We start from the raw sequence: 13,274 nt of genomic DNA, 5'->3' as shown, positions 1-13,274 counted from the left end.
AAAAACGACTTTTAAAACTAATTTGGACCTGATTGGGAATTCTTTGCACTTTTAAAAATGATACAATAATAAGAAAAAAAAGAGAAAATAAAGACATATTTCATTTCCATCAGGGGATTCAAACCAAAGAAAGAACTGCTGGTGGTCTCTAGACCAACACATTTGCGCTCAGAGAATAAACTATATCTCAGTATTTCTTTCAGAAATAAGCTGTCTACAGAGGACTGATCTGCAATCAGAGACACTGGCTGACAGCTGAGTGAGCAGGAGGCCAGGCAGCATTGATTATTTATGAAGAAGACAAAGGAGGAAGCAGTGGTGAGGTGTACTAGAGTGTTGTACAAACTCTGAGCTACAGCTCCTGTTTGACTCTTGATTATAGCAGGAGACGTGAGGTTGTACATAATCCACTGCATGGAAAATTTACCAAAAGGTAACATGCTGACAAGGGGACTGCCAACTACAGCACGCTGTCAGCACCTGAGATAGGTCTAGGGTACCGGGGGTTCCCTTTAAATATTCAATTTAAAGGCTTTATTCAGACCCCCCGGATTAAGAGTATTCCGTCTGTATATCCAGAACCTCTCCCTACATTTTAAAGTTTGGAAATATCCAATAACTTCCATAACAGAGGAGTGAAATGTTTTGTACATCTATATTCCAATGCACTAGTAGATGTAGAGCGCAACCTGCATAGGTGAGTTGGTCCTTCACTCACCATGTCTCCTACTATACCGTAAGATTTACTCAATGGTGCGCCTTCTGTTACCTTGACATGTCGCTGTTTCAAACAAATTAAGGAGAAATGGAGGTAGAATTTAATGAGTGCAACTCAATACTATAAGTGCAACTTAATATGCCCCAATTCTGACTTGACTCAACCACAGGCCTCAGACATAAAGGAGGCCATAATGGATTTTGGGGCCACCTTTTTCTTAGGATATTTTGTAGGCACCATTTCAGGTTTGCAGAGGCCTTGGGCTACCAAGACATAAGAAACACCCCTAAAAGAAACCATATTGGTAAAAAGGACAACCCTCAAGGAATTTATTGAGGTGTTTGGCGATCATTTTGAATCCAGATTTGTTTTGTAGAATTTAAAGAGAACCAATCACGGCCGAAAATCAAAAAATTTTTTTTTCCTTATTGGATGTATATTGTAACTTTAAGAATATTTGTAAATATAATCAATCATTTTTATTGCCGCGTTTTCTAATTACAGACGTTTTACTTTCCTGCCTCGCGCCGGCTCTTTTCAAAAGAGCCGGCTCGAGACAGGAAGCTCCCGTCATGCATAGAGGCAGCAGGGCTGGGCGCCGCCATCTTGATTACGTCACTTGCGTTCCACCGCTGGAACGCAAGTACTGTAATCAAGATGGCGGCGCCGGACTTGCTGCACCAAACAAGAGGATTAGGTAAAGTATAAGAAACATACTGCAAAAGCACTCTATTTATGAAGATACAGACTGCCTTTGCAGTCTGTATCTTATACTTTACCTGATCCTCTTGTTCAGTGCTGGAAGGCCGGGCGCCGCCATCTTGAATACGTCACTTGCGTTCCAGCGGTGGAACGCAAGCGACGTATTCAAGATGGCGGCGCCGGCCTTGCTGCAGGGATCAAGAGGACCAGGTAAAGTATAAGATACAGACTGCAAAGGCAGTCTGTATCTTCATAAATACACAAAATGAAGATACAGACTGCCTTTGCAGTCTGTATCTTATACTTTACCTGATTCTCTTGTTCGGTGCACGAAGGCCGGGCGCCGCCATCTTTAATACGTCACTTGCGTTCCAGCGGTGAAACGCAAAGTGACGTAATCAAGATGGCGGCGCCCGGCCTTCGTTCATCAAACAAGAGAATTGGGTAAAGGGATAAGATACAGACTGCAAAGGCAGTCTGTATCTTCATAGATAGACATAGGGAGAGGTTACCTTTGATAATAGGGACAGTGATTTTTTGGTGATTGGTTCTCTTTAAGTTTTAGGCTATATTTCCACAGCCATTGTTCAATACATTGTATGAACAAGGGCAGCTGTTTGCATTGACTTCAACACATTTATTTATGGCAAGAAAGGCTTTTTTTTTTTTTTTTTTGTACACATGGTTTTTACCCTAGAAGTTTTCTTTCTTTCTCACAATGAATACAGAATAAGCAGAGCAAAATTAGTTCTGACATTTCTCCCGAGTGAGCCAATACTCCACATATGGATGAGGGGTATTATTGAATGCATGGCAGAGCTCAAAATGGGCTTTTGGCTTTTTCAGTGCACATTTTTCTGGAATGGTTTTAGGGGTGCCATGTCACAGTTGCAGAGCCCCCCATGGTACCAGTACGGTGTAAGCTTCCCCCATAAGTGCCCCCCTTTTGGAAACCACACCTCTTAAGGAATTTATCCGGGCATGTACAGTGTACTAAGCATATTGACCCCATAGGTGTTTAAAGGGCAATTTCTGGTGTCAGAAAGTGGCAGAGATATGTAATTTACATCTATTAAAAAAAATCTCAAGTCTTCCAGTACTTATCAGCTGCTGTACATCTTGCATATCTATGTCTATGACATATAAGTCTTGATTTGAAAGAAAAAAACTTCACTGGAGTTGCCCTTTCACATTTTCATGACCAAAGGTCATTGATACACAGACGTCCAGGTCAAATTGAAGCAATGTTCCTCCTTGGCTTCTAAGAGCCATAACATTTTTATTTTTCCACCTAGGCTAGGGGGCTGGTTGGGGCGACATTTGTTGCAACATGGTTTATATTTTTTATTGGTATATTGCTGTAAAAGTGAATTTTTGATGACTTTTTATTCATTTTTTTCTGATATATAATTCTTTTTTCATATTATAATGGTCTTTTTCGGACAATTCCTCACACTACGATTATTTTTTTCTTTTACATATTTTTATTTGTATCATAGGAAAGGACGATTTAAACCTTTATTGGGGGAGGGCTTGATGTACAAATATGCTAATTCGAAGCGGTGGGTGCGCCGAATTGTGCTCTGGAGGAACAAGGAACGCTCGAGTGCTCCAAAGGATCGAATTTGACTATTTTATACAATCAAATTTCACCAAAACCATGGGACTTACAAGCGTTAAGAGGAAGTAAGCAGCTATTAGAATCTCAGCAGGTTCATGCATACAAACCTGCTGATATTGTTTTCCTTTAAGTTTAGTTTTCTGTTCTAACACAAATCTCTGCATAAGAACTTTTCCATTGCCATATACTGTATATATTGTGTATCCCTTTCTCGCAGCTTTCAATATCTCTGTATGTACAGATTGTTTACTCCCGAAGAATGAAAATCTGTCCTGGTCACTTAAAGGGGTTATCCAGCGCTGCAAAAAAAAATGGCCACTTTCTTCCAGAGATAGCCCCACTCTTGTATCCAGCTTGGGGGGGGGGGGGGGGTTGCTGCTCAGTTCTATAGAAGTGAATGGAGCCTTATTGCAATGAAGCACTGGAGGCGGGCCCGCTGGCCCCCAGTATGCAGAAACCCCCTCCCTTCTGTGACAGGGCTCCATTAAAATCAATACAGCTGCATCACAGAGGGGAGATTGTCACACTGGGGGCCGACAGGCCTGCCCCCAGTGCTTCATGCCCAGCCGGTGGTCGGTAACAAACCAGCTCCAGGTGTGGGAACCAGGCAGTGGTTGAAAAAAAGGACCGTGGGTCTGGTCTGTTCATGTAAAAAACTGTGGTACAGTGTTACATTGGCTTTAACATTTTATAACTTCTGAGAATAAGCTTTACTTGCATAAAACCAATAAGTACATTGCCAAGAGCCAATAGCTTCTTAGGAGGAATATAAAACACTATGAAACCAAGTGTGGCTAAAGTGCATAGTTTCACCTCTTTATTGAACATGATTATGCACAGGATATGTTAAGGTAGCCATATTGTGTGATATGCTGACTGAACATTTGAAACTTCCTCCTATAAGAAAGCGAAGCTAATGTGATCCTGACATACAAACAGCAGCTGAGGTCAGTGCAGGTCGGAAGACATGATTCTTTGGTAAGGGAGTTGCGGAAGACTCTTTGCTCTCCGTAAGTGCTCGAGGTTGGTGAATAAACACACTGAATTTAACACCCTGGTTATTAGCTGACCTTACAAAGCCACTATTAGCAGTCATGGTAATTGCCTTCAAAGTGTCCCCTGTCCCAAATATGGAGACTGAACGGCTGTTGATTTTGGAGCTGATAGTAAGTTTTAAGGCACGCTCAGAAGGTTGATCAGGCACTACAGTAATTCTCTGTAGCAGTGAAGCAGCTCGTTCTCTCTCATGCGCTCCTCCTAAAGTCTCCAATATGGACTTGAAATCCCTCACAGCACACTCACAGGCAAAGAGTTCCTTGCCCTCCATAAAGGAGTCTAGCAAAGGTAATACTTTCTCATGACTTTCCTGTGCTGCCTGCTCTGTCAAAACCTTCTCTTTAAAGATAAAATGGTAGCCCCCATGACTGAGAGCAGATACGTAAGTTATTAGAGTTGTGATGTCCAAGTTCACGCGCTTGCAGACTTCTACCTTAATTTCTCTAGGAAAAGCCACACTGGCAACTATATTTTCCCTATCTACCTTGTCAATATGTAGAAGCTCCAAGTCCTCATCCTCATCAGATTCGCTACAGCTTAAATAGTTTTCTTCTTGAACAATTCCCACAGATGAGTTAACAGCGACTATATCACCCCGTACAGATATTCCCATCTCTTTTAGCTTTTCAGCCATAGGCTTGGAGACACTATTGTAAAAGGCAAAAATGATATGAGGACTGCTGTACTGTACAGGCTGTTGACTGCTAGCTTGCAGGTAGTCTTCTGCTTGTTCTATGATACTTTTGTCGCCATACTGACCACGTCCAATCCATATATTATGAAGAGCCTCTGCCTTTCTCCCTATGGCTTTAACCCATGTGTGGCCGCCATTGGCAACCACATCAACCACCAGTGTCTGCTTCTCACCAAACTGGTCATTGTAGCTGAAGACATGGAGAACACTGACCACATCTTCTAGGCTCTCCGCTGACTCGATGATGGCTTGTAGGTGAGTGAGATTAGTGCTTTTTAAATGGGACTCCTTAATGGCTACTTTCCCAGTCTCCACTTTTTGTAAGAACTTTAGTTCCGCCCTAAGTTTGCTGCATAGTTTTGCTCCACCTTCAACACCTCCAGCTCGAGACTTGGAGAGGAGTTCTGCCCTCTTTATTAGTTCTTTGGCAATTGTTATACGATCACAGAGCATAGTATCCACAGACATGTTGGCAGCATTATTTCTAAAAAGCAGAGAAAAAAAAAATGAAAACACAAAATGCAGCTGTTAAATTTCATTGTATCTGGTGCAAGCTTCCATTACATTACACATCAACTACAGCGGATATAAAAGTCTACAACAGTCCTGTTAAACGCCATATATAAAAATTAGACCAAGATAAATTCCAGATTTGTTTGCACCTTCAGGGTAGAAACACACACAAACTGAATTGCAACGGATTTCCCACTGCAAATTCCCTTGCCTGTCATTTTCAATGAGAATACATACACTGGCATCCTGCTGCGAGTAAGTACGTGACAGCCCCCTTAACCCCCCTCCGGCCAGTACTTACATTACCAGCTGCACGCTCCAGCTTGCACTGTGATTTTGGCAACATTGTGGCAAAAACAACACTGCACATCACCAAAAGAACACCATACCCATAGTAAAGGATGGTGCAGGAAGCATAGTACTTTTGGGTTGTTTTGCTGCACCTGGAACTGGGGCTTTAGGGTCCTATTAGACAAAAGTCATTTCTAACCATTAACTATCACAAACAAAGATCCTTCAGCCACTACAACAGTACAAAGCACACCTCCACATCAACAAAAGAATAGCTTTGCTAAAGGGAGATCAACCTTTTGGAAAGTCCCAGACATGTCATCAGTGGGATGACATAAAGAGTTCACAGGAGATGCCATCTCACTGATTTGGAGCATTTTCTGCAAGAAAGAGTGGCCAAAGATTGCAGTCTAGATGTGCCAGGCTGATAGACCTCTTCCTAAAAAGACATCAACCCCAAAAAACAGAATGCTGTCAAATTCAAAGGGACCTTCAACAAAGTATTTTTCACACACAGAAAAATACAGTGGTACCTCAGTTCTCAAACTGCTCAGTTCCCAAACTGCTTGGAACTCAAACTGTATTTTCTAGGAAAGATTGCTTTGGTTCTCAAACACTTTTCGGGCCCCCAGTCTAAGTTCTCGGCATCTGTACGTTTTTGCAAGTGTGGACGGTGGGTTGTAACTGGTGAGTTTAGCACTGGCGAGGCTTCAAATAGAGTACAGTACTGTATAAGACTGCTGGAGTGCATATACAGTACAGTAGTAGTACAGTCAGTGCACCACCATCTCCCATACTTTTAGAGTGCTGGGATGGGGGGGACTCAATACAGTAAAGCAGTGCTTCTCAAACTTTTTCTACTGGAGCCTCACCCAACAGACCAAGGCAATGCCTGGGCCTCACCATCTGTGGTGAAAGTCCTTTTAAAAGCTGGGCTACCTTTCACCCATCCCACAAGCACTAGGTACTAATAAATTAAGTACAGAATAAATTAATAATGTTGCTAAAATGGATATTTTTGGAAACAGAAAAAGGACTGTGCAGATCATAGTTACTTTGTGCAAACTGCCTCCCCAGCTGGGCCTCACCAACAACTAGGGGGCGCCTCACAGTTTGAGAAGCACTGCAGTAAAGGATAAGTGACGAGTTAGTGACTGCTGTACTATAATTGCTGGTTTTGTTGAATATTTCTTGTGTATAATGTACTGTACAGTATAGTGCTATTCTGTACTGTACATGTTAAACTGGGCACTTTGCAATGTAATATATGGGTACTGTAGGGAATTATTGGTGGCTGCTGAAACCAATTACACACATTTACATTATTTCCTATGGAAAAACGCTGCTCGGTTCTTAAACTGCTTAGTTCTCAAAATACCTTGCGGAAACAATTAAGTTTGAGAACCGAGGTACCACTGTAATACCAAAACACTGCTGTAATTTTAAGCGGAAATAAAACAATGTGTGAACAGGTGAAAAAACTGTTGTAAAAGCAGGTGGTAAATACTAAGCATACTATACTAAGCATACTATACTAAGGGTATATTCACACAAACAGGCTCGCAGCGAGATTCTCGCTGCGAGCCCGGCAGGTCCTGGCAGTTCCCATACACTACATACTTGCTGCGGTCTAAACGACCGCAGCGAGTATGTAATTCTGCCGCCCTTAACCCCTTCTGCTCCCGGCCGGCTCCCCCGCTGTAAGCATACATTACCTCTCCTCGCTGCATGGGTCCGGCGTCCTACTCTCCCGTCCGCCAATCAGTGGCTGCGGCTGGGCAACACACTAATTGGCCGGACAGGAGAGCAGGACGCCGGACCCATGCAGCAAGGACAGGTAAAGTATGCTTACAGTGGGGGAGACGGCCGGGAGCAGAAGGGGTTAAGGGCGGCAGAATTACATACTCGCTGCGGTCGTTTAGACCGCAGCAAGTATGTAGTGTATGGGAACTGCCAGGACCTGCCGAGCTCGCAGCGAGAATCTCACTGCGAGCCCGTTCGTGTGAATATACCCTAAGCATACTATACTAAGCATACTATACTAAGCATACTATACTAAGCATACTATACTAAGCATACTATACTAAGCATACTATACTAAGCATACTATACTAAGCATACTATACTAAGCATACTATACTAAGCATACTATACTAAGCATACTATACTAAGCATACTATACTAAGCATACTCTGCACTCACACTGCAACTCTGACTGCCAAATTTTATCAGGCACTGACTTATCGAACTAGGGTAAAGTAGATTTGGCTCAGCAGCTTCTGTTTAATATCCTACATGATCCTGGGGTGACTACTAAGGGAATAAGGCAAAGATATAAAGCAGCTTCTCCTGTATGTGTAGTGGATGCAGCCAGTCTCCAGCCCCCATGTCCTGAACAACTGAAAACTAGACTAGATGGAGCAGGTGGTCTTTTCCTGCTGACAAACTTCTATGTTTCTACCTAAATATTCACAATACCCAAAGAAAAACTGCTAACAATGGCAGATACTTGTGATATAGAGGGGTCAGCCATAGTGATATAGAGGTCAAACAGTGATCAGCTCTCTCTCAACACCAGTGCTCCTGAATCACAGTGGCAGGAACTACCCGCTCAGCCAGTCAGTGACTTCAGCTGTGTACCGCCTCACTCACTGATTGGCTAAGCGGGCATTTCTGAGTGGGGCTGTGACTTCACAGGATCCGGAGCCCGGCTTGGAACCGTGAGTCATGATGCTGCACTATGTGGGCAAGGAATGGGTAAATAGGATTTCTTCATTATGATCCCACCACTCCCTGTTCCACCTGGATTTTTCACTGTTGCCCAGAATGCCCCTTTAATTTCCACCTCTCTAACACACACAGCCTGCTGCAATCATAGCATACACACACACAGCTTGCTGCAACCATAACATACACACAGCCTGCTGCAGCCATAGCACACACAGCCTGCTGCAGCCATAGCACACATACACACAGCCTGCTGCAGCCATAGCATTCACACACACAGCTTGCTGCAGCCATATCACGCACACACAGCCTGCTGCAGCCATAGCTCACACTATATTACACTGCTGCTCATATACAATTATCCAGCAAGAGAACAGCACAGATCTCTCCCCCCCCCCCCCCCCACACACACACACACACACACAAACACAGACACACACACACAATGGATTTTTGCAGCTCAGAAGCAAGCTGCCAAATAGTGACTGATGACGTCCCCCCGACCACCCTTATCTACTAAGGCCAGTGCTTTATTATTGATATATGAAGGAAATGCTTCACCCCTGCTAACTAAATGTTTGCAAAAGGGTTTTTCTGGTTGTTATAAAAAGGGTCTCTGAGTGATAAAACTAATTATATTCATGAGAAACATTTATAAAATTTATGTGAAAAAATAACATTTTAAAAGTTTTTTTTTTTTAAACTGGAGTCGGTTTATTTTTCCAACTCCACAGCCCTAGAGCATATTCATTATTTGGACAGTCTCCCTTAATTACAGCCGTTATCCTATACGGGGTGTGCCCGGCAGGCCAATTTCCCATTGATTTTAATGTAGCGCAGTATTACATTAAAAATAAGTATTTTTTACCTCAAATTTACAGCCAAATTTTGCTTTGGACACTGGAGAGTCTGAAATCCCCACTGCAGACATAAACAGTCAATATAAAGAGCATCCAGTGTCCACACAGCAAATGCATTACCTGATGTGCACAGACTACGGCTATACCCTGCACATCATGCAATAAATGTGCTGTATGGACACCATACAAATACAGCTGGATCTTCTCTTTATATTCATTCACCTTAGCAGACCAAACAGTTACTATGTTCAGTTCATTTCCCGCATGTTTATATTGGGGGACCCCAAAGCATGTGCTGCACGATTCCTGGGAGATAAAGTTACATAATCAGGAAATGGACTGAACACACTCACTAGTACACTATGCTTGGTGCATTAAAGTCCATGATGCCATTTTTGGTACGTCGCACTATACACTGACATACTTTTTTGATAGTATCTATGTATCCCAGTTACATGGAGCCTCGGCTCCTGAGATCGCTGTATACTAAAAATGTGTATATTATGGCACCCATAAAGAGCACACAGCTGTGCCGTAAACATACAACACGTGTCATTAAGGGGTTACAGGGATTGGGTTCGCACTCACACTGCTCATACCCCTTTGGGCTGGGTTCGCACTCACACTGCTCACACCCCTTTGGGCTGGGTTCGCACTCGCACCCCCTCGGGCTGGGTACGCACTCGCACCCCCTCGGGCTGGGTTCGCACTCACACCCCTTTGGGCTGGGTTCGCACTCGCACCCCCTCGGGCTGGGTTCGCACTCGCACCCCCTCGGGCTGGGTTCGCACTCGCACCCCCTCGGGCTGGGTTCGCACTCGCACCCCCTCGGGCTGGGTTCGCACTCGCACCCCCTCGGGCTGGGTTCGCACTCGCACCCCCTCGGGCTGGGTTCGCAATACACTTTTCTGTCTGTTTCGCGGTTTCCATACATTTAATTGTAACATACAGTATAACGTGCAGAACACGGCCCCCGCCCCCCTCTCTGCCATTTCCTATACAGATGTAGCAGAGCTGAGACTGCCACATGACAAGTGTCATCACTATGAAGCTTGCATCAGCGTTGCCCTGGTGCAAGCTGCTCCATGTCCACCTATCAGCCCCTACTACAGCAGCTGCTCCGCTACACAGCATACAGGGCCGGCCCAGCCCTGACATACACACTGCCCAGTATGACTGGCACATTGGACACTACAGTACATGGGTGGCAGAGTGGTCAGGCCCATAACGAGCAGACAGTACTACCACATGACTCCGCGTTACCGTCACCTGTCTGTACAGTCACGTTTCTCACCTTTGCAGTAACTACAGAAGGCAGCACAGGAGCAACCAGCTGTACACTGCTGGCATCCGGAAACCTACTGCGCATGCGCCACCGCAGCCGCTCTGCCTGACGGGAGTGATATTGCCCGGGTGGAGTCCTTGCTGAGTGGGAGTGTGTGCTCTGCAGTAGGGGCGCCCCCTGGCTGCCAGTTGTGATATACGGGCGCGCGCAGCTAGGATCCGTGTGCACGGTCACTGATGCGGATATGGACCGATGTGAAAGGCTGTCCGCACCAGACTATCACACGGTGTATTGCTAGGGTCCATACAGCGTAAAGCGCTCACAGCTCCGGCGTCCTACCCGTTCATGCGGCAAACAGGCTGAAAATTCCGCCCCAAAATCCGCGTCACACATCTGTGCAGCTTGTAAACGCGGGATTTCGTGGTCCGTTTTTTGTTGCATTTGACATACGTTTACCATCTTGATTGGGGAACTCCAAGTTTTAAAATGACAACACAAAGATGCATGCCAAAAACGCAGAGTGTGAACATATCCTGAAGCAGATTGCACACCAAACAAGTGTCTACTCTGTACTGAAGCCTCTGAATAGTAACATGTCCTTTATCATGGGAAATATCAGTGAGATTTCTCAGCCTTGTGTATTTTCTGTTGAAGTCCGAGAGTGAAAAGATGACAATTTAAAGGGGTTCTAATAGGGGATGTTGCAAAGTGATACTGGTACATGGTACCTCTACCACGGCGTTTCGATGCACCATATCTATGTAGATGATATTTTACTGTTGTGCCAGTTAGCCCATTGGGTGCACTGGGGGCAGTACTTTACCCCACAACTCAGTATTCAATAGGGGGCAATACTAGAGGGGCAGGCGGGTGGGTATTTTGGTGCACCGAAGGGCCATAATATTGGAATCAGTGGTATAGGATGGCCTTTATTAGGCACAAATTCAGCATCCACATTTAGGCCAGGTTTACATTCACCTGGCATTTCCCTCTGGCGCAGGAGTGAAGCCCAGGAGGGAAATGGATCTTTGAGCTGATCCCATTCATTTCATTGGGAGAGTTTAAAGGGGTACTCCGGGCAAAATGTGTTTTTAAATATGTTATTACATAAAGAAAGTTATACAAATCCCTAATATACACTAATTATGGGAAATGCACATATTCTGCTATTTCCCTCACTTTAGTAGGTCAGGCAGGCTCACTTCCTCAAAAAAATGTGATATCACGTCTCAAGTGTATGCAGCAGTAGGGGTCGCATGTAAAAGTATAGAAGGGTAATAGACGTCTATTCTCCATCCCTCCCTGGGCTGGTAATGTCCCCCTCCCTCTGTCCCACCCCTCTGCCCGGTCCTATTATACTTGCTGCAGTGGCTCACCCCAACTAGGTGCCCCCTCTGAGCCCATCTCTCCCCTGGCCGGTCCCCGTGCAGAGCACTCACCTGCCGCCCCATCCCGGCAGGGTGAGTGCTCACGCACCTCTTCCCAAGCAGCTGTACCTTCTCCCAAGCAGCTTGCTTCACCGTGCACGGAACCAGGTGGCCGGGTGAGCGCTGAGCCTGGCTCAGATTGCTTCATCTCAGCTCTCACCCGGCCGCCCGGTTCTGTGCACGGTGAAGCAAGCTGCTTGGGAAGAGGTGCATAAGCGCTCAGCCCGCCAGGACGGGGTGGCGGCGGGCGAGCGCTCTGCACGGGGCCAGGCGGCGGGCTGTGATTGGAGGGGAGCAGAGGAGGAGGAGGAGGAGGTGCATGAACGACCCAGGGAGGGAGGGATGGAGAATAGACGTCTATTCCCTTTCTACACTTTTACATGCGCCCCCTGCTGCTGCATACATTTGAGGAGACGTGATGTCACATTTTTTTGAGGAAGTGAGCCTGCCTGACCTACCAAAGTGAGGGAAATAGCAGAATATGTGCATTTCCCATAATCAGTGTATATTAGGGATTTGAATAACATTCTTTATGTAATAACATATTTAAAAACATATTTTGCCCGGAGTACCCCTTTAAGGCATCAGTCGTGTTAACGCAGTCAGACACACCATACATCAGATCGCTGCTTGCAGAGTTTCTGCCATACCACCTTGATATTTTACGTAAAAAAAAAAAAAAGCTAGGACAACTGATGGATTTCTGCTATCATTTGTCACAAAAGGATGCCGGACCGCCGGCTATATGTACACCCAGCCTTACAGAGGGTTGCCATGTCATAGGGTCTAAATGTGCAAGGAGAACTGTCTCTGTGTACAGCTCATACCCTGCTACCCGCTAAATAATAGTAGATTGCCCCCATAGTGCAGCTTTATGCTGGAGTACAACTCTTTACTCACTATGGGGCACTTATGTACAGTAGGTGTCCCCAGTAACTACATAAGAATGGTTTTATGAGTATTTAGCACACTAAAGACTTAGGACATGGGCCCGCTCTATACACAGACTACCAGCTGCTACAAGAAGCAGGTGGGCACAGTTAGTAACCGGCACAGAGCAATTCTCTGTGCTGGGTACTTAAAGCACATCTGTCCTGGACACCACCCAACCCAAACCGTTGGTACTATTTTCTAGCCTTGTGGGACAGTAATATGCATTAAACAAATTTTAACTTGGCACTGCGGCATGTCAATGAGGGTGTGGGGGCTAGAGCATCCCTGCCAACATCCAGCCCAGGGGAGTGGTGAAAAGGGAGAGAGATGGGAAGGTGGGATTGTTTCTGGTTTAGTGACCCTGTTTGGCTCACAATTGCACTTATAAGCAATCATGGCATTAATCCTGGACAAAGCGGCAGCGAAACACGGAGTGTGGAGTCAGGA

At 45.2% G+C, this 13,274-nt stretch overlaps 1 protein-coding gene across 1 annotated transcript; it reads right to left on the bottom strand.

Moving 5' to 3' along the window:
- Positions 1-3,830: 3,830 nt before the first annotated feature.
- C2H7orf25 (chromosome 2 C7orf25 homolog) lies at positions 3,831-10,556 on the bottom strand. The gene is made up of 2 exons (XM_069960333.1): positions 10,477-10,556; positions 3,831-5,275 (listed from the first exon to the last, which is right to left on the bottom strand). The coding sequence occupies exon 2, from the start codon at positions 5,257-5,259 to the stop codon at positions 3,955-3,957; it is 1,305 nt and encodes a 434-aa protein (XP_069816434.1). The 5' UTR covers positions 5,260-5,275; positions 10,477-10,556; the 3' UTR covers positions 3,831-3,954.
- Positions 10,557-13,274: the final 2,718 nt, after the last annotated feature.

The sequence above is a fragment of the Dendropsophus ebraccatus genome, chromosome 2, assembly GCF_027789765.1.
Source record: "Dendropsophus ebraccatus isolate aDenEbr1 chromosome 2, aDenEbr1.pat, whole genome shotgun sequence".
Taxonomy (NCBI): domain Eukaryota; kingdom Metazoa; phylum Chordata; class Amphibia; order Anura; family Hylidae; genus Dendropsophus; species Dendropsophus ebraccatus.
This window is presented reverse-complemented; position numbering and strand designations above follow the sequence as displayed.